Genomic DNA, 21,361 nt, shown 5'->3' on the forward strand with positions numbered 1-21,361 from the left:
ACTCAAATTTCATTAGTTTTGCCACTAGAATGCGTAAAAAAGTGAATGACGCCCTAGGAAATTGTGGAGGACAGGCAGAATACACTTAAGGGCATTGTTCCATCTTGTGCGACAGAGAAACATGGGTTCACCGCTTTGATCCTGAGACAAAACAATAGCCACAGCAATGGAAACATCATAAATCCCCTAACCCAAAAAAATTCCAGGAGCAAAAATCAGCCAGTAAGGTGACGGCATCAGTCTTCTGGGATGCAGAATGGGTAATTATGGTGTATTACTTGCAAAAGCGTGCACTACCAATGCATCTTACTATTGCAGCCTCCTGCTTCATTTGAGAGAAGAGATAAAAGAAAAGAAGGTGCGGAAAATTGGCACACGGAGTTCTTTTGCATCAGGACAATCAACTGGCGCACAGAGCCCTCGCAATACTAGAAACTCTGCATGACTGTGTGTTCGAAATGTTATGTCATCCACCATATTCTCCAGATTTCACTTCATCAGATTTTTTTTTTTTTTATTTTTTTTAATTTTTTTTTTACCAAACCTAAAAAAAGACCTCAATGGACGATGATTTGAAAATGATAATGTAGTGACTGATGCTGTGAATGCTTGGTTGGACTCGAAATCAAAGACCTTTTATTTGAATGGTTTGCAGAAGATATCTGAATGTACCCGCAAGGGTATTAGTGTACACAGGTATAATATTGAAAAATAAGTATTTGTTGTCTGGGAAACATGGATAAATTGGCAACAGCAGATAAGGCACCAAGACCAAGACATCACAAAATTTATTTCCTTGTTACTTTGGATTTATCAAGATCCAATCATTACTATGTTGTGATATACAGAGGAGCTACAGAAATTGAAAACTGCAAAAACAACTTTAATAGAAAATAACATGGACTGAAATTAGATAAGTTGTGTATCTTAGTGTTAAATAAAGCAGACAGCAGGAACTCTTCCCCACTATAAGCGCCATAACACTGGCATGACTCCGCAATCTTAGGCAGGGGTCAGCTAGCAGAGCTTGTTTGTGTTTGAAACTGATACCTTAGTCTTTATAGCCATTGATAAAGTGGCCAATGCTAGGAGATGAGTCAATAGGCACAAAAAATATGCCTTGGAACAAGGCCCAAAGGTATCAATGATGCAAGTCCATATATTTCCATGTCATACTTTACTCACTTCCTTGAAATTTCCTCATTAAATAAGCTAGATAAGTGAATGTTGGCTCCCCCAACGTATATCTTTGGTGAAAAGCTCTCAGGTACCCAGCTGGGTCGCAGTGTTTAAATGCTACGATGTTCCAACAAGTCTCCTCCAGCACTACACTGCCACACCCTGCACAGGCCATACGCTGGTTGGCCGCGTGCAAGCCCTCACTAGTCATCTTCTGGCAGTGTCAAGATATGTGGATGCTACATTACTTATAGTAGCGGTGTGCCACCCTCCACCAGGCTACTTGTGACCAGGTACTGTCTGGCCAGTGGGCAGGGAAACGGGGGGTGGGGGGCTGGAGGCTGCGGTAGTGTGTGTAGGGGGTGCGCCGTTTGCATCTCTGTGTGGGCATTCTGGCCGCCGCATTTTACGAATTGGACAGAGCTGGACACAAATCTTGTCACATTGCCACAATGTGGAAATCCACACCACACTTAGCTGGTACCCTACATCTCTATTGGCCAGTTTCTTGTGAACTCTTTATTTTAATGGATTCCTTTATGACGCTGTCCCAATAGCATATTTCAAAACTTTGCCAGAAGATGATGAGTATGACACTAGTCGAAATGTCGCGGTATTTTAACACTACCACCCGGCTAGACACCCAAGAGCTTTTTGCCAACAGATAAGCAAAAGTTTCTATTTTTTTCATTAAGGAATTCCTACTTTCCACCTATCCATCTAGGGCATTGCCACCATATTTATGAGCAGAAACTTGCTGACAAAAAAAGTCAGAAACCCCGAACTGCAATCTACAGGCACATACAGTGACTTAAGTAGTAATGACAGAAATCTAGCCAGGTAACAAATGACCACTCACAATAAGCTTAGGAACATCACTTTTTAGCAAGTGACCACTCACAATAAGCTTAAGAACATTCCATTTCTGCAGTACTCACTTTCTGCAGTATTCACGCAATATGTAGCAGGCTGCGTAAGATGCATAGTTAAAGAGCGTAATTCATGAACACTGCATGGTGGTGACTGTATCTCGGGCACTATCCAGCTCAGCACTATGCAAGGCCCTACATTACAGGTTTTTTAAGTCAGTGCCAATTTACAAAAATGTGCAGTGTATTCTTGCAATCTGTATAATGGTCTGTAAAGTATAGATTCACACAGAAATCCCTCAACAAAACACAAGCTGTAATACTTGTGGAAAATGAAGGACAATCACCACTAAGAATATCTCAACTGAACAGCAAACTGACTGCTGAAGAGAGGGTGGGAATTACTTACTAAACATGTGAACACTGTGTGCATAACAACTGTATATGAAAGAGTGCTCTGTTGATTCAGGAATCACACTGACTTAATATGTATTGGAGATTTATCAGGTAGCACTGATAAACAAAATTCCTACTACTGAATGCACATCACATCATGGATTATGGGAGGCTCAATGATCATTCTGAAAAAGAGATGAAGATACTTACTTACGCACCAGCTGTAAAAATGAAATGAAATTAGTGTATGGCATTGATGGCCGGGGGGCCCCACCCGGGGAAGTTCGACCACCGAGTGCGAGGCTTCTTTCAGTCGACGTCACATTGGGTGACTCACGTGCCAGTGATGAGGATGAAATGATGATGAGGACAACACAACACCCAGTCCAAGAGTGGATAAAATCTCCAACCCGGCCGGGAATCGAACCCGTGCCTACTGCATGGGACGCAAGCGCATTACCGTCCAGCTAAGCAGGTGGACGGCACCACCTGTCATTCAGCCCATGTCAAGGAAGCAAGAATCCTCAGCACTGGCTTTGCCTGAAAGATCCTGACACTTGGTGCACGTACAGGAGAAGTGCAACATATGACCACATACATTTTTTACCTGCAGCAGTAACGAATGAAATTAAACCTATATTTAGATATCTTTGTAAAGATATTGTTTTGATGGTATTTTATGCTTCAATGGTGGTGCAACAAGGAAACTGGATACCTTGGAAGTATTTGGCATAAAATCTAGTGAAAATATTGCAAAATCCTTGTGCAAATATTTAGAGACTCTGCAAAGCAGAAATTGATAATTTAAAATGCAAAAAAGAAGCCATACAGAAAAGAAGAGGGACCTACAGAAGAAAAGATCAGTTTGATTCAGATGATGCTCAGAATGGTGCAGGCAAATATTAGTGATAAGTAATTCTCATCAATAACTATTCTAAAACTGCAACACTAAATTTTAAATTAATTTTTCTCAAAACTACATTTTTTGACTTTCAGGTACCATTATTTTCTAAACTAATTTGGTTAGAAATATGAAATTTTGTCAATTCGTACTCAGAATGGTAATAAACTATAACAAGTATATTGAGAACCAAGAACCCAACGAAACTGTTTTATAATGATTATTAGAGAAAGAATTAAAAAATTCTCCAAATCCATAAGAGGTATTTAGTTCATTTTACTTTGTGTGTGTGTGTGTGTGTGTGTGTGTGTGTGTGTGTGTTAAAAAAACAGGCAGAATACGCCGCTGCGGCCGGAAACACCTATATAAGACATTAAGTACCAGGCGCAGTTGTTAGATCAGTTACTGCTCCTAGAATGGCAGGTTCTCAAGATTTAAGTGGAGTTGAACGTAATGTTATAGTCGGCGCATGAGCGGTGGGACACAGCATCTCCGAGGTAGTGATGAAGTGGGGGTTTTCCCGTACGACCATTTCACGAATGTAATGTGAATATCATCAATCCAATAAGATATCAAATCTCTGGGGACTGCTGCGGATGGGAAAAGATCCTGCAAGAACGGGACCAACGATGACTGAAGAGAATTGTTTAATGTGACAGAAGTGCAACCTTTCCACAAATTGATGTAGATTTCAATGCTGGGCCACCAATAAAGGTCAGCGTATGAACCATTCAACGATACATCATCAATGTGGGCTTCCGGGACCACTCATGTACCATTGATGACTGCACGATACAAAGCTTTACGCCTTGCCTGGGCCTGTCAACACTGACACTGGACTGTTGATAACTGGAGACATTTTGCCTGGTTGGAGGAGACTCTTTTCAAATTGTATCGAGTGGACATGTACGAGTATGGTGAAAACCTCATGAATCCATGGAGCCTGCATGTCAGCAGGGGACTGTTCAAGTTGGTGGAGGCTCTATAATGTTGAGGGGCATGTGCAGTTGGAGTGATATGGGGCCCTTGATACATCTAGAAATGACTCTGACATATGACATGTACATAAGCATCCTGTCTGAACGCCTACATCCATTCATGTCCGTTGTGCATTTCAATAGATTTTAACAATTCCAGCAGGACAGTGAACCCCACACGTATGGAGTTGCTACAGTGTGCCTCCAGGAACACTCTCTGAGTTCAAATACTTCTGCTGACCACCAAACTACCCAGAAATGAACATTATTGAGCATATCTGGGATGCCTTGCAACATGCTGTTCAGAAGACATCTCCACCCTCTTGTACTCTTATGGATTATGGGCAGCGCTGCAGGATTCAGGGTGTCGATTCCCTCTAGCACTACTTCAGGCATTAGTCGAGTCTGTGCCACATTGTATGGTGGCACTTCTGTGTCTTCACGGGGGGGCCTACACGATATGAGGCAAGTGTGTGTGTGTGTGTGTGTGTGTGTGTGTGTGTGTGTGTGTGTGTGTGTGTTTTCATTGTTGTAACACTTATATTTCTTTTGAAAAGTGTACCTAGTTAAAGGATAAAATAGCATTGGTAGAATAGGGATAAAAATTGTCTTCCGTCTCCCCTTTAGAAAGTAGGAAGACGATAAAGCCAACTCAGAGGGTTGTCAACAAGCTCTTTCATTACTGTCACGAGTGAAAATCACATAATATCTTGAAACCGTACCTACCTGTGAAGACAGAAGCTGAAAAGTAAATGTATAATTTAAAATACACACAAAGACAAAAATAAATGAATACATGACAGCACTTGGTAAAAAATCATCTTTAAAAATTCCATTATAAACTGATGTCAAAGTCAGACTGAGGAAACAGTTTGCAATCAGGACTAAGAGGCATAAAAATTTGTAATATTTAAACTTCAACAGAATTCTACACAACTTTCATTCATCTGTTTTATTTATAGTTTTTACTGTTTTATAATTGTTTCAAAATAATAGACTCTCATGAAAGTGTAGCTGATTACCCAGAGTTGCCCAGTTCCATATTTTTGTGTCATTTCTTTTGCTCTTCCAACCCCCAGTAGGGGTGATATACCATTAATACTGTGACAAAATCAGTCAACGACCCAGAAGGCCTTTGGACATGACACTAAAATAAAATAAGTCATTTTCGATTATTTTCTAGGCAAAACTCTCCCCCTTTCACTTTGAGTGTTCTTCCAGATAGCTAATGATACATGTTTGGCTAAAAATACTCCATGAAATCCACAGATATGGTTTCCATGTCACCCCAATCCCATTCCCGTCAAACCAAGGCAGTGAATTTTCACTGGAATCACCACTACACAATCTAGCATCATCAAAAACTATAACGTGACTCTAACATCAGTTGTATCCAATTATTTTAATGTGTCAACTCCTTCCCATCCAAACCCCACTACTGGCACTGTTTTATTCCCTCCCTAGTTATTTTCCCGATTTGGTTGAAATTTCTCCAGGTGTTCCACAAATTAGCCAGGAACATACACACATACATCTATTTATATATTCTATTACAATGAAAACAATAAATTTTTGACAATACAATGTAATCGGATAGATAAAAAACCCACTCACCAAGCAGCAACAGAACACGCACATAAAAGGTTATAATTATGCAAGCTTTTGGAGCCAGTGGCTCTTTCTCCAGGCAGAAAGGTTGAAGGGGAAGGAAGAGGGGCGAAGGAGATGTCTAGGAAAAGGGGTAGATTTTGGAAAAGTCACCCAGAATCACGGGTCGGGGGAGATTTTCTGGACGGGATGAGAAGGAAAGACTCCTTCCTTCTCATCCCATCCGGAAAGTCTCCCATGACCTGTGGTTCCAGGTGGCTTTTCTGAAATCCACCTCTTTTTATAGACCTCTACAGCCCTTTTCCTTCACCTATTTTCATTCCCCTTCAAAGCTTCTGGCTCTGGATGCTTGCATAATTATTACCTTGCCACCATTTGGTGAGTATATCTTTTATGTAACCAATAACATTCATATATTTTGTATATTTAAATAATCGTGTGCAGCTGTAATGTGTATTTATTTATGGACAACCAGTTTTGGACAAGAAACCTCTTCAAGCCACTGACATACTAACAAGATGATATAAGAAATAATACAAGTGAAAATAATTATGGTGAACCATTGTATACAGCAGATACACATTACATCAGATTTCTGCGGCCACTATTGAGTTTCTTGTGGGACTTAGTGCCATAGCACTGTCGACCTGTTGTCCACACAAGGCACTGTCCAAATCCTGATGGAGGGCAACAGGTTGCATCCTGCGCACAGCAGTCACCAGGAACCGCCGCAGAGAGCATGTGTGGGGCTGTCACTAGAAGAGGCTGTGCCCCGATACAACATAGTTACACAACACCACACAGTGCCACTGATGACACAGCAGTGGCCCACTGAGGCTGATGGCCGCCCTTTGGCCTGTAGTCATCACCTGACAGAAGCAGGCGGCCACGAGCAAGTGCCAGCGAGGTCAACAAAGTGAGGTGTGTTTCCCCCAATGAGCTAGTGATGCAATATGTATTTAAAGTTGAATAAGTGCTTTTCTTTTGGTCAACAGTGTTTCCACGGGGCCCCTGAGACCACGGTCACCACCACTCACCCACCTGAGTGCAACTGCACACAACAGAGTTGTTTCAAGAAAGCTGACGTCGCTACGGGGGACAGAAGAGTGTGTCGCACCCTCCACAGTGCAATTGGACATTGCGCTGTGGAGGGTGCAACACACTCTTCTGTCTCTCGTGGCGACATCAGCCAGTGATAACGTGGGCTGTGCGAGACTATTTTGTTCTTTTGTGGTGACAATCATGAAACTGAGAGTAGGGAACATCATAATTACTGAGTTACTGTTTTAAGATCAGAAGAGCTGATGGATGTCTCTCAGTTTAAGGGTAATTCTAAGGATGAATGACTAGAGTCTGTGTGACGTACACAGTGCAATTTGCTTGGGCATTCTTCCACTTGTGCAGAATCTGTGGCAGTTGTTTGTTTTACACATAATTGTTTTGGCCAAATGGCCAGGCAGTGTAGAGAGCCCAGGTGGCTCATAATTAGACAGAAGTAGTGAGTGTGGTAGTATAAGTAGGTATGGAGTGTTCTGTCCCTGTTATTGTTGAATTATTAGTACTAAGTTTATAAAAATTAGTAAGGGTGATGCACTGGTGAAATCAGAGACACACAGTGTCACTGGTGAGGAATTTAGGCAGTTATCAGTTAATCAGGTGCCTCACTTGAGGGCTGTGAATATGGCGAAAACACAAGCAACGATTAGAACAGAGACATAGGAAGCAGGAAAGTGGATGGTTTTTCTGTGAACAGTTGAGCATAATTTCAAAAAAGGCATAATAAAGCCATAGAGGATAGTGGGTAGGATTAGGAAACATAATGTGCATGTGCATGAGTTATCAGATAATGATGAAGTGAACAAGTTGTTGCAGGAAGCTGAGCAACAGGTACTTGATGCTCTCCTTAAAGGTTTAGCACCTGAGATATCTATGAGGATGTACACTGATATGTCATGCAGCAGTTAGATTAGATTGGAATATGAAGAAACTGATGTTTCATCAGGCATAAGGGATCGGAGAAATGTGTTTGCATCAAATGTAAAATTTGTTAATTGTAGACATATGGGACCTGTGCAGAGGCAATGATGCCAGCCACAGAGCAATAGGTTTGGTATGAATTATCAGTGGCTTAATGGGAACAGTAAAAGAGGTGGAATGGATAGGTAGCAGGAGTATAGAAGGAATGGTAGGGCTGGTTTGAGTGTTAATAAGCACCCATTAAACTTATGAGGGAACCCCACACCTATCAAAAGGCATTTCCAGTAAAAGTAAATGCAGTGAAAATGAATGAAGAGGTGGAATGTGCTATAGTAGGTGTAATAGGTGGTACAGAGTATAAGTTTTTGTTGGACAGTGGGGCACACATGTCACTGGCCTTAAGAGATTTAGTGGGTGAGAGGTGATGGAACTGACCACATTATCTAGAACTGTGTTTCATGAGAAGGTGAGGCATTTAAAGGGGATCAAGACGGCACAGATGGAGGAACTGTTATTAGAATTTCAAGACTTGTTCTTTCAGAAAGGAGCATTGCCTGCAACATCCGTAATGCAACACAGGATATCAATAGAGAATGATGCTCTGCTTTATTGCAGGCTATACAGAATACGACTGTCCCTGAAATTGATTTGGGAGTTTGTCAATCAGCAACTGGCTGATGGTGTAATAGAAGAGAGTAATAGCCCTTGGTGGGTGGGCATTGTGACAGTGCCGAAGAGTCTACGGACTGTTCAAGGAAATATTAATTCTGTTGCAACTACTGCCATTTAAATAGTAAGACTACAACAAGTGCTTACTCTATTCTGACCATCACAGAAACAATTTATTATACTGGGCACAGTCAATACTTCTCGACAATGGACTTGATGAGTCGGTACCATCAGTTAGAAGTGGCTAGAGAGGATAAAGTGAAGACTGTGTTTTCAGCACCTTGGGGACATTACTGGTATAGTAAAATGCTGTTTGGTTTGAAAAGTACTCTAGCAACATTCCAGTGTTTATTGGACAGTGTTGAAAGAACTGAAACAACTTCAGTGTCTAGTGTGTCTGGATGACATAATCATCTTTTCAAGAGATCTGTAGGAGCATAGGCAAAGACTAAGGGAAGTATTCATTAGGTTACAGGCAGTTCATTTAACACTATGTAAGGAGAAGTGTCATTTACATTGTCATGTGATGTGTCGAACCATTCATGTGATGAATTTTTAAGCACACTGTTGTCTTTGCCGCCTACGCAATGTAACGGTATATGTTTCTTTTAAAATCTCATTAAAGAGTTTTTACATATTATGATTTTTGGAAATAATTTATATAATGTGTATTTTTTACTTTTAATGTTGAATGAGCTGTGAACAGAGCAACATGGCTGTGCATACACTTCACTGTGAGTGGATAATCACTGCTTGCCTGCACCAATTTTCATTTTAACTACCTTATAAGATGACGACAGTAAATGATTTTCAGTGGAGAGAGAAAAAAATAATAATGTTGTGATTTTAATACGATTATTTTGCAAAGTTACTTTAGCTGCTGAAGTCATAAAAATAATACTCAAGAGTGAAGTTAAAATAGTTTTCAGTCTACGAAATACAGCATGGGCAAAGGAAATTGTACCATATTGACAGTACTCAGTCAAAAAGTACACCAGGGCAGAACTGAGTTGTAACACAGTCAGCCGCAGGTACGCAAGAGTGTTATGTACTGCGAACAAGAGTTGTAGCAATAGCCAACGCTGCAATAAACTAGTAGAAGGATGGAAGCCTTTCCTCACTTGCCACCAGGGAATGTTTTGAATTTGTGTCTTAAGCCCCAAACGAACATAGCTTACAGTGTACAAGTACTCAGGCATTCATGTATTAACATATTCTAGTCTCAGACTTCAAGAAGAATATAATAATTCCAATCCCAAAGAAAGCAGGTGTTGACAGATGTGAAAATTACCGAACAATCAGTTTAATAAGCCACAGCTGCAAAATACTAACACGAATTCTTTACAGGCGAATGGAAAAACTAGTAGAAGCCGACCTCGGGGAAGGTCAGTTTGGATTCCGTAGAAATACTGGAACACGTGAGGCAATACTGACTTTACGACTTATCTTAGAAGAAAGATTAAGGAAAGGCAAACCTACGTTTCTAGCATTTGTAGACTTAGAGAAAGCTTTTGACAATGTTGACTGGAATACTCTCTTACAAATTCTAAAGGTGGCAGGGGTAAAATACAGGGAGCTAAACGCTATTTACAGTTTGTACAGAAACCAGGTGGCAGTTATAAGAGTCGAGGGACATGAAAGGGAAGCAGTGGTTGGGAAGGGAGTAAGACAGGGTTGTAGCCTCTCCCCGATGTTATTCAATCTGTATATTGAGAGAGCAGTAAAGGAAACAAAAGAAAAATTCGGAGTAGGTATTAAAATCCATGGAGAAGAAATAAAAACTTTGAGGTTCGCCGATGACATTGTAATTCTGTCAGAGACAGCAAAGGACTTGGAAGAGCAGTTGAACGGAATGGATGGTTTCTTGAAGGGAGGATATAAGACGAACATCAACAAAAGCAAAACGAGGATAATGGAATATAGTCGAATTAAGTCGGGTGATGTTGAGGGTATTAGATTAGGAAATGAGACACTTAAAGTAGTAAAGGAGTTTTGCTATTTGGGGAGCAAAATAACTGATGATGGTCGAAGTAGAGAGGATATAAAATGTAGACTGGCAATGGCAAGGAAAGCGTTCCTGAAGAAGAGAAATTTGTTAACATCGAGTATAGATTTAAGTGTCAGGAAGTCATTTCTGAAAGTATTTGTATGGAGTGTAGCCATGTATGGAAGCGAAACATGGACGGTAAATAGTTTGGACAAGAAGAGAATAGAAGCTTTCGAAATGTGGTGCTACAGAAGAATACTGAAGATTAGATGGGTAGATCACGTAACTAATGAGGAAGTATTGAATAGGATTGGGGAGAAGAGAAGTTTGTGGCACAACTTGACCAGAAGAAGGGATCGGTTGGTAGGACATGTTCTGAGGCATCAAGGGATCACCAATTTAGTATTGGAGGGCAGCGTGGAGGGTAAAAATCGTAGGGGGAGACCAAGAGATGAATACACTAAGCAGATTCAGAAGGATGTAGGTTGCAGTAGATACTGGGAGATGAAGAAACTTGCACAGGATAGAGTAGCATGGAGAGCTGCATCAAACCAGTCTCAGGACTGAAGACCACAACAACAACAACAACAACAACGGTCTCAGTATATCACACCCTCCACTTTGAGTCTGTGACACCCAAAGCAACATTCTGGAATGCAGTACAGGATCCACTGTTTGACCACAGGACAGGGCAGCCTGACCTGAGTCATGAAAGAGCCGCTGTTGGAACAGAGAGCTGCCCGTTTGCTGGGGGGAGGTAACAGCTGCCCCAGTGAAATTGCAGCTGCGTTGCTAAGCTGTCATCACAGCTACAGCTGGAGACTTTGCTGACAGTGCCATTCGAGTCACGCCACGCTCAGTCCCACTCTTTGCGCTGTTAACAATGCCGAACATCTATTGCTTCGCATGACTGGGAGTAAACTGTTCCTGATGTACTATGGCCGAGGGCCGGAATAAAGAAGTTAATTAAACAAATATACTGTCGTCCTGAAATCTGATTTCACTCACCACAGGTGAGGCCATCTAACATATACATGTATTGGAAACTGAGTTGCCTCACTGACCATTAAGTATTCAGCCATTCATGTACTAAAATATTCTTGTCTCAATATCACAGCCTGTATCACAAGCCCGTGACAATATATTGAAAATTCAGTTGCATTACTGGAGTGAAAGACCTATTAACAAAAATAATAACTGATTATTAAACAATGGAAAATCCAGGATGGAATCATATAGCGGAGATGCTGAGTCGTGATAGGCACAATAAAAAGATTCACACAATCACAGCTTTTGGCCATTAAGGCCTTTGTCAGCAGTAGACACACATACACACACGCACACTCACGCAAGCGCAACTTGCACACACGTCTGCATTCTCAGACTCAGAAACTACACAGCGAGCAGCAACACCAGTGCATGATGGGAGTGGTGACTGGGTGGGGATAAGGAGGAGGCTGGGGCAGAGAGGGGGAGGGATAGTATGGTGGGAATGGCGGACAGTGAAGTGTTGCAGTTTAGACGGAGGGCAGGAGAGAAGGTGCAAAGGGGGGAGGGGTAAGTAGCAGAAAGGAGAGAAATAAAAATAAATTAAAAGACTGGGTCTGGTGGTGAAATGAAGGCTGTGTAGTGCTGGAATGGTAACAGGGAGGGGGCTGGATGGGTAAGGACAGTGACTAACGAAGGGTGAGGACAGGAGGGTTACAGGAACATAGGACGTATTGCAGGGAAAGTTCCCACCCGTGCAATTCAGAAAAGTTGGTGTTGGTGGGAAGGACCCATATGGCACAGGCTGTGAAGCAGTCACTGAAATGAGGGGTATCATGTTTGGCAGCGTGTTCAGCTACAGGGTGGTCCACTTGTTTTTTTGGTCACAGTTTCTCGTGGCCGTTCATGTGGACAGACAGCTTGTTGGTTGTCATGCCTACATAGAATGCAGCACAGTGGTTGCAGCTTAGCTTGTAAATCACATGACTGGTTTCACAGGTAGATCTGCCTTTGACGGGATATCCCATCGTGTGTGTGTGTGTGTGTGTGTGTGTGTGTGTGTCTACTGCTGACAAAGGCCTTAATGGCTGAAAGCTATGATTGTGTGAATCTTTTTATTGTGCCTATTGCGACTGAGCATCTCCGCTATATGGTGAGTAGCAACTTTCCTTCTCTCGTATTGTAAGTGATTTGTGATTTATTAGATTTACAAAGTATATGCATAAGAAAGTAACGGAAGAAATCTAATACAACATAGCAGCATAAATACAACAAAAAATGAATTACTAAATGGATTAAACAATATTATCTGCTTGGTACTACAGCAATGGGGCAGGCAGGGGTTTGAACTACATGCAATATTCTAAGGTTATTTTACATCATCATAATGCAAAGCTATCTGGATACCAACTATACACACACACACACACACACACACACACACGCACACACACACACACACACACACACACACACTGGAGAATTATAATGTACATGGTGCTCCAGCCCACCCTCCCTTAAAAAGGCATAGCATCATTTGTGGTAACTGTAACATATTAATATTATTACGAAACTATCAATATAGGTAAAAACTGAATGCAGCTTGCTATAGAGAAAGGGACTTGGCACATGATATGTAACTGTTTATTAACAAACTAGTCTAAAAAATATCAATTAACAAAAGTGTATTAGCATGAATAGATTGTTACTGTTGTAGCCACATTATATGTTTCATGGCAGAGCATAATGAGCTCAGATGTGTAGTACTGATTCCTGGAAAGAATCACTTCACTTAAACTAGCACAGCATATAGTAATTCATATGCGTTATGTTATCAAATCTGAAACCTTATGTAGCTCAGCTCAGTGAGAAGATATGTAATGTAACAGAATTTCGGAGCACACTGTTGCCTTTGCCACCTGAGTGACAAAGTATATATATTTCTATTAAAATTCATTACTGAGTTTTCACACATTATTATTTTGGAAATAATTACAAATTGTGTATTTTTTATGTTTTGTGTTGAAAGACTGGGGATCAGAGCAACATAGCTGTGTGTACTTCGCTGTGAGTGGACAGTCGTTGCACTGGTCAAAAAGACAATGTTAGCTGACAGCCAGCAATCATGAGAAGATACCCCTGTGCCCATTTCCCTTTTCACACTAAAAAAATATATAGGAAACTCTTTGCATTTAACTTTGAAAATGTTTGCTCTGTATGTTGCATCTCACACTGAAAGGTTATCTGACACATGATCTAACTGTAGGAGGTCTATATACATTCTAATTGAAGTGTAATAGTTTAGATGTTGATGAATAATGACTTTCAGTGGAGACAAATAAAATAATAATTATGTAATTTTAACCAGATTATTTTGCAAAGTGATTTTAGTTGTTGAAGTTGTAAAAATAATACTAAAAAGTGATGTTACAATATTTTTCAAGCTACAAAATGTGGCAAGGACAAAGAATATATTGATTTGTGGGCCTACTGAAGTGAAAGATTTATCAATGAAAATAATAACTAATTTATTAGAGTTATGAAGTACATGTACAAGAAAGTAAAGGAAAATATCAAAGAATCCAATGAAATATATATTACTGAATAGATTAAAGACTCTTAGAATTCTCAATAGTGCCTACAGTCAAGACAGCATAAGAAGATCCCCGATGGCTTGCAGTGCTGTTGCCAGCGTTCAACTGTGAAGCACTAACGGCTGCAGGCCGTTTACGGAGCTACGACAACAATGAAGCATTGCCATAGAAATGTTTAAAAAATTGCTTTAAGTTATTGGGTGAGGTAGGTCCGTGAAGCTGCCGCACCCAGCCTGCTGCAACTGTCAGCAATGAACTTACACTGACTCAACTATAGTAGGAGGGTCATCTCTGGTGTCTAATATAACAACAAAAATATACAAAATACTAAAGTAATGTCATCGAAATACGAGAACTATCTGTATGCAACCTAAGAAATATTTCCAAAAAGAACTTGCATGCAAAGCAAAATCATACTGATGTACAAATATATAATTAAACATATAGATGCAGAAGACACACAATGTTCGTGAAACCAGCCCATGGTCACATAAATCAAGGTGTACCACAGCACTTTCATCGTATATGACTAATGCATCACCCCCCGCCTCCCACAAATACCTGAGGCAAAGAAACAAAAATATACAGAGAGTATTTCAACTGAGTTAGAGGCACTGAATGGACCAATGATGATAAACTGAAAGATGACAATATGACATGTACTGATAGTGGAAACCAGTTGGAAATGCTGAACCAACAATATACTGAATATGTTGTGACAAAGGACAATTTGTTTCAGGCTGGGAGTGAAACTCGTGTTTCTTGTTTTCTGTACACAGTTGCATTAATCATTAGGCTATCTGAGCATACTTGCAGGAACAATTCAAATTTTCATTTTGTTTACACTGCAGGTTCCGGATTACTGATTGGTCTTGACATGATGTAATTTCAAGCCATTGCATAATAACTGATTACATTCCAATCAACCCGTTCATTTCATCCATATAATTTGGCCCATTACATCCCTTGCACCAGGGTACAATAAGATCTTTCACCAAATCTGTTCCCCTGGTGGAGCTATTTCCACAAAATGCAGCATCTATAGTTGTAATGTTTGGAAATCATCAGTGATAATTAAAATTTGAGTCAGGGCTGGAAGTGTGCTTAGATATTATAATCATTAAGGCAATTACTCGGGAAAAGAAAAGATCTGGGTTCATACCCCGGCAGACACAAATTTTCTATAATTACAACTTATTCATAATACAAAGTATTGTTACAGAATTGACAAATTCAAATACGGCTTGCCTCCTTTGAAATAAAGATGTCACATTATGGTTACTGTACCTTGAAGCTGCTTCATTAGACTGCTGCTGAGTACTGCTATTCGAGTCTTCTTCCCGTACACTGCCTATCAGAGCATATGTCATCAAATCATCTCCAGAATCTGAAAAAGAATAATATAAATACTTTGGTCACTATTGTGAATGTGGGTGGCAGTGAATAAAAGTACATGAAACTAGAGTTTACCTGTTACAGAGGCATCTTCGCGCACCTTCTTCAAAAGTGAGCATGCTGCACCCTGCAGACTGTCCCTGCGATCTCTGACAGCCATCGAGTCACTGCTGTTACGCACATGACCTAAATCACACTTTTCCTTTTTGTGTTTCACAGTTTCTCCCTCCACTTGTGTGCCAGAAGAAGAGCACTTTTTTGATGGATTCTGAGACACACTTTCTCTTTTATGACTAGATTTATGGCGCATATCTTTCAGCCTCGAAACAGGAGTTCCTCTTTTAATTACACTTTCTACTGTCACTGACGAGCTCAATTTGGAAGGTGGTCGAGGAGATTTCAATGGTAACCTTCTAGGTTTCGTACCATCAGTTGAAAGTCTTCTAGGTGGAACCCTGGAAGGTGTCACACTACGATCACGTTGAAATGTGCTACTTCTCGGTGACCCTTTGACTCCATGTCTGTATTTACTCATTATTTTATCAGGTGACTGAAACAGCCTTTTAGTTTTATTAGAAGCTCTACTTTCTGATGTCTTTAATGATTTCTCACCTATTCGATGTTTATAACTAGAATTTGTATGCTTTACTTGTCCTTCTCTTCTACGCTCACGGCTTGTCTTACTACCGGAATGTCCACTGTGGTGTTCCTTCTTAGAAGATTGCTTTAAGTGTAAAGACCCCTGGAGTGATACGGAACCTCCTGCCTTTGTATGAGACACACTTCTTTCTTCCTCATGAACTAAAGGCACTGTTGCCGATTTGGATGTTAAATCAGGCTCATTGGTTGATCTGTTCAAAACCCTGGGACTCACTTTTTCTGGAGAGATACTGAGTAAATCAAAAAATCCAGTAACACTAAGCGTATGAGAGCCCGCTTCATCCATAAGTGTAAAAGTTGTATCAGATAAATCTTCAGATTCCTTCTGTTGCATACGGGGGCCGTTCCCTTCGTATTTGATAATTACATACATATTACTGCTATCTGCAGAGTTATTAGACACAAACGAAGGTTGATGGTCTTCATTGTCTTTTACATCATTTTCAGAACTATCCACATTAAGATGTTGGGCATCTGGAATGTTTTTCGAAGTATTCTGCATTTCACTTTGCTCGACAGCTCTGTGCTTGTTAGGGATATTATCCAAGTCATGGTAAATGCTATCAACAGTGGATCTGGTAAATGACTCCTCAATACTTTCTTTCCTCAATTCTGTACATGTCTTGACTGTGGTAATGTCTGCACAGACAAGTTCTCCTTCCATATTCAATGGATGGATGACTTCACTTCTTTTTTCTTCACTTTCAGGAACATTGTGATGACGGGTATCTGAATTTTTTTCTAAAGTATCCTGTACTTTAACTTTCTCTACAATAACAGGGTCCCCAACAATTTTGTCATGTTCACTAACTGTGTTACCAACAATGGATTTGGCCAAACAAACCTTACTGCTTTCATTCCTTGACTTTGTTGATTTCTTTGCTTTAGAAGAATCTTGTTCTTTGTTATGGTCTCTCTTTACATCCAAAGGCTGGCTGCCTTGGTCATTTCTCCCCACAACACAATGCTGGTGAACAGTTGAAAAGTCTTTTGGAGTATCCTGTACATTACATTTCTCTGCAACAATCATATTGCCAGAAATATTACTGGGCTCGTTACACTTGTTATCAACAACAGATTTGGTCAACTGGCCTTTAGTATTTTCCTTAGCCAATTTCTTGGATTTCTTTATAGACACAGCATCTTTTTCTCTGTTGCATTCTGCACCTTCCTTATTCAGTGACTTCCTGTTATTTTCATGCTTTTTTCTTTGGCTCATGTGGTCCTTGGCATTTACTTCCTTTCCAGACATTTTGTGTGCCACGTCTTGAGGTTTTTTGTTAGTGGCACTCCTGTTGTCTTCTTCCACCTCTTGTAAACTGTGGACTTCATTTTCTATGGAATATGTAGCTATCTCTTTCCCTACTTCTTCAACACCTGTCATATTGTAAGCCTCTGGTTTCATTGACGTTTCATTGCTATTTCCATTTTTCTTACTATTTGTTCGAGCAGAACCACCATGACCTTTATGTGACACTTCACAGTTCTTTTTCTCATCACTATTAACCAACTCATTTTCATCTTCCATCACAGAAGATTTATTTGGAACAGTACAGTCTTTGTGACTTTTACTTTTTTCATTTTGTGAGCCTATTGTAACCTCAGCAGTATCGATTTCCTGGGACAAGTGTGCAACACCGTGTGGTGGTTGACGTACTGTGCATTCTATCACATCGTCATCATTGTCATCACCATTCGGAGGACCCTGGACGTGAGCACTTAAATGAGACTCACTGAAACTTTTAGTCTCTGATTCCTTACTATGTGCCATTCTGTTCACCTGGGGGTTCTGTGCTTCCATCCACAATCTTTCAGCAATAATATCGACAGATATTCCTTGTCTCCTGAGTAAAATACCCTTCTGAGGTGTTACAGTAGCAGTCAAACTTTCAGTTCCACGATCAGTAGCTGCCACAGACTTAGAAGCAGGCGATTCTTCAGAGCTCCTGATTACTGTACTAACATTTTCAATCACAACTGAGTCTTTTTCTGTCAGCAGTGGCTCCTCACAGGCAACGTTTTGAACAACACTCATTTCCAAAGTGGCGGTTTCCTTAGTAGTAACAGCCTCACACAAAACTTTTTCATTCTTTTCTTTCTCAACGACAGTCTGGTTAGTCTTTTTTCTATGTTTATCTTTCTTCATCACTTCTTTTATCTTGGTGCCTTTTACAGTATCAGAGGTCCCTCCTTTCAGTTTTGCCATCATACGATTCTTTTTCTTTTCAAGTTCAGAACTGACTTTAAGATCAATTGCAGAATGAGAAATTCTGCGTTTTGTACGTATATCTGGCTCTACAACACTTCTAGTGATATTATGCTTCTTACTGCTTCCTTTTATGGTGGCACCATGAGTTGGGGTGTCCCGCTGACCAACAGGAATTTCCAAAATTTTTGCAGTCTTCACAGTATTGTTACACGCACTTTCCTTTCTACGAGAATTTTTATTCTCAGACTGTAGTTTTTCAGCATCATTTCGTCTTTCTTCTTCTTCTTCTTCTTCTTTTTCTTCTTCTTTTCCTCTCTCCACTATGTTGATAGTTTCGTTTTGGCATTCCTTGTCTGTGGAAGAGCTAGCCGCAATACTTTGTTTACTTCCCGTCACAGAATTTTCTGACGTGACAGGCGCTGTATGATGATGATTCGTGGCACTTTCAGAACCCTCCTCTAGTATTTGTGAGTCGTTTATCTTTTCATTTGTTTGCTTCTTCTCACTTTCTTCTGTATCTGTACTGTGTACGACTGCTTCACCACTAATGTCTGCCTTGTTGGTGGTCTGCGTATCTCCTCCCACTGTCAGCATATCTCGGCTGGGATCACTGCTGTAAGTAACTAATGTTACGTGCTGTTCTGCCTGAATCACTGAACCATCTTCTTCTGTTATAGAGATACAAACTTCCTGAGATTCGACTATCTCTTTACGACACACAGCTGATGATCGTTTAATTTCCAGTCGGTCAGGACTATCAGCTGATTCTATCCTGTTACATTCATCAATCAACACTTGCTCCAATGTTCTAGATGGTGAATGTGATGGTTTATAATACGAGGAGCATGAGGAGTAGTCGGTGGGTCTGCTCGCATATGATGTTGGACTGTTTAGCTCAGCTGAGTGTGGCGTCACAGCAATATTAGGTGTAGGAGGGAAGTTTGGAGTTGGGATCATAGACAAGTCGATTGAAGGTTGCTCACGGAGGAAGTTTGAAATTGGAGTATCTAATAATGTGCTTGGACTCATGATACGGGGTGTAATTGGAACCTGAAACCCTGTGCCAACAATGCTATTCGTTGGGCTTACTTTCTGTGGAGTTTCCAAGGCAGCAGTGGAGATAAATGCCTCCATAGCGTTTACCTCCTTACACACACTTTGTATAGTTACGCAGCGTGAATCTTTACTTTCGCTACTACTGGCAATGGAAGTCACATCAGTAACTGGGGCAGCTGACACGCTTACTTGTGTGTTTACTTCTGTTTTAGTGTGGTCCGTCTCACTATCATCCATTTCAGAGTTTAACTCATTTCTTTCCAAAGAAGAGGAAGCTCCTAAACCTCTGTCAGAATCATTAGCCAAGCTGGAAGCATTATCACCATTTCCTCCCTTCATATTTTTTCCTTTCGATTTCTTTTCTTTACCTGTTGTACAATGTTTAATTTTCTGTCTTTTCCTAGGAGTCCCATCAACAACTCCTGACACTTTTCTTTTCCGGTTTCTAGAACTCTGCTTTGTTGAGGTTTCTTTAGGATGTACAAATTTGGAATTTCCTCCCTGTTCACTAGCGGAACAGGTTTCTTCTGGTTCCAATTCTACAGTTTTCTCACTATTTGTAGCAAACTTCTCTTCAAGATTATCAGAAGTTTTTGCAGGAACAGTACTAGTATCAGCTAATAAAACTGCAGATTTATCTGAATTTTGTTTTGGCTCCAGGCTTCCACTGGTCACTGGGACATTCTCTGTACTTTCATTTGTACTGTCCAGAGGTTTTTTCCCCACTGCACCTTCCTCCACATCGATCACAGAGACACTAATGTCTTCTTCAGGTGGAAGTCCACTTTCAGTCTGTTTGTTTCCAATTTCTTCCACCAGACTCTCCAACCTCGACTCCACCAACCTCGCTTCTTCCTCAGTCTCCTTATCCACCTTCTTCTTGTTCCTCTTCACTGTTTTCTTTTTCACATCTGATTTCTTAACACTTACTTCATAATCCTGTGCCACAATGGCACGGAGATCTGCATCCCAAGCTCTCCTCTTGGTCTCTTTAGACTTACTGTAGTTCAAGATACTTTTTCTCCATACAGCAAGCGCTCCTTCCTGATTACTCGCAGGCGTTTCACATTTGTCTGAATCATTTTTCTGATTATCGTCTGATTCCAATACAACTTCCAAAGGAGATGACGGTCGGTCATCAGAATTATGGTCCTCTCCTGCAGGAGCACTAATACTCTGACCTGCACTGATGAGATCATTATTTTCCTCTCTTGTTGGACTCACTAGGAGAGGTGAAGTATTACCAAATATGAGACCTGCTCCAGTAACCCTCTCCCAGTCACCAGAAAGCTTTGGGGTTGGAGTCCTCGTGGCAATGGGGACTGTCAGAGTTGGTGTCAACATATCAGAGTGCTGTCTGGTGGTCAGAAGGTCCGGCGATTTGAAAAGACTAGAACGAACATTTTTTGCCTGTTGGATCCTGCAGTCACTGCTGCTGTCAGGGCTGCAGGAAGTATTAGCATCATGTGCCGTGTCCTTCGGAGCAGAATTTGAACGCCTCTTTAATAAAGAATCTGTAACTGATTTTGGTGGTGTGCCAAAATCCAGTGCACGAATGTGACTTGTGCGTCTCCTTGGCGTGCTGAGACTGAGTCGGCCACCAGCCACTGTGGATGTTCTACGGACAAGGGGCGTCTGCCGAGGCTTACAATCAGAACCCGACTTTTCTGTAGTGTTCTTATTTATATCCGGTCCTACAACTTGTGGTGTCTGGCGTGGCTTACGAGTAGTGTCACCAGTATCAGATTTTTGTTTTATACTACCACTTGCATCTGGATCCACTGGCCTCTCATTTGAACACATGACACTATTAATACCAGCATCGCTTACAGGTTTCCGAAGTGAATTATTAGCATCTAAATGTGTACTCACTTCTGTATCATTATGTACTTGTGAC

General features: G+C 40.8%; 1 protein-coding gene across 1 annotated transcript in view; it reads right to left on the reverse strand.

Annotated features, from left to right (window-relative positions):
- LOC126132606 (ankyrin repeat domain-containing protein 12-like) overlaps nt 1–18,000 on the reverse strand; it is a 131,407-nt gene extending 113,407 nt beyond the window's left edge. Inside the window, exons 1-2 of the mRNA XM_049915181.1 lie at nt 15,615–18,000; nt 15,432–15,531 (exon numbers count right to left, since the gene is read on the reverse strand). Coding sequence (XP_049771138.1) covers nt 15,432–15,531; nt 15,615–18,000 — 2,486 coding nt within the window. The remainder of the gene's footprint in view (nt 1–15,431; nt 15,532–15,614) is intronic.
- Between the last annotated feature and the right edge of the window lie 3,361 nt (nt 18,001–21,361).

The sequence above is a fragment of the Schistocerca cancellata genome, chromosome 1 (assembly GCF_023864275.1).
Source record: "Schistocerca cancellata isolate TAMUIC-IGC-003103 chromosome 1, iqSchCanc2.1, whole genome shotgun sequence".
Classification (NCBI taxonomy): Eukaryota; Metazoa; Arthropoda; class Insecta; order Orthoptera; family Acrididae; genus Schistocerca; species Schistocerca cancellata.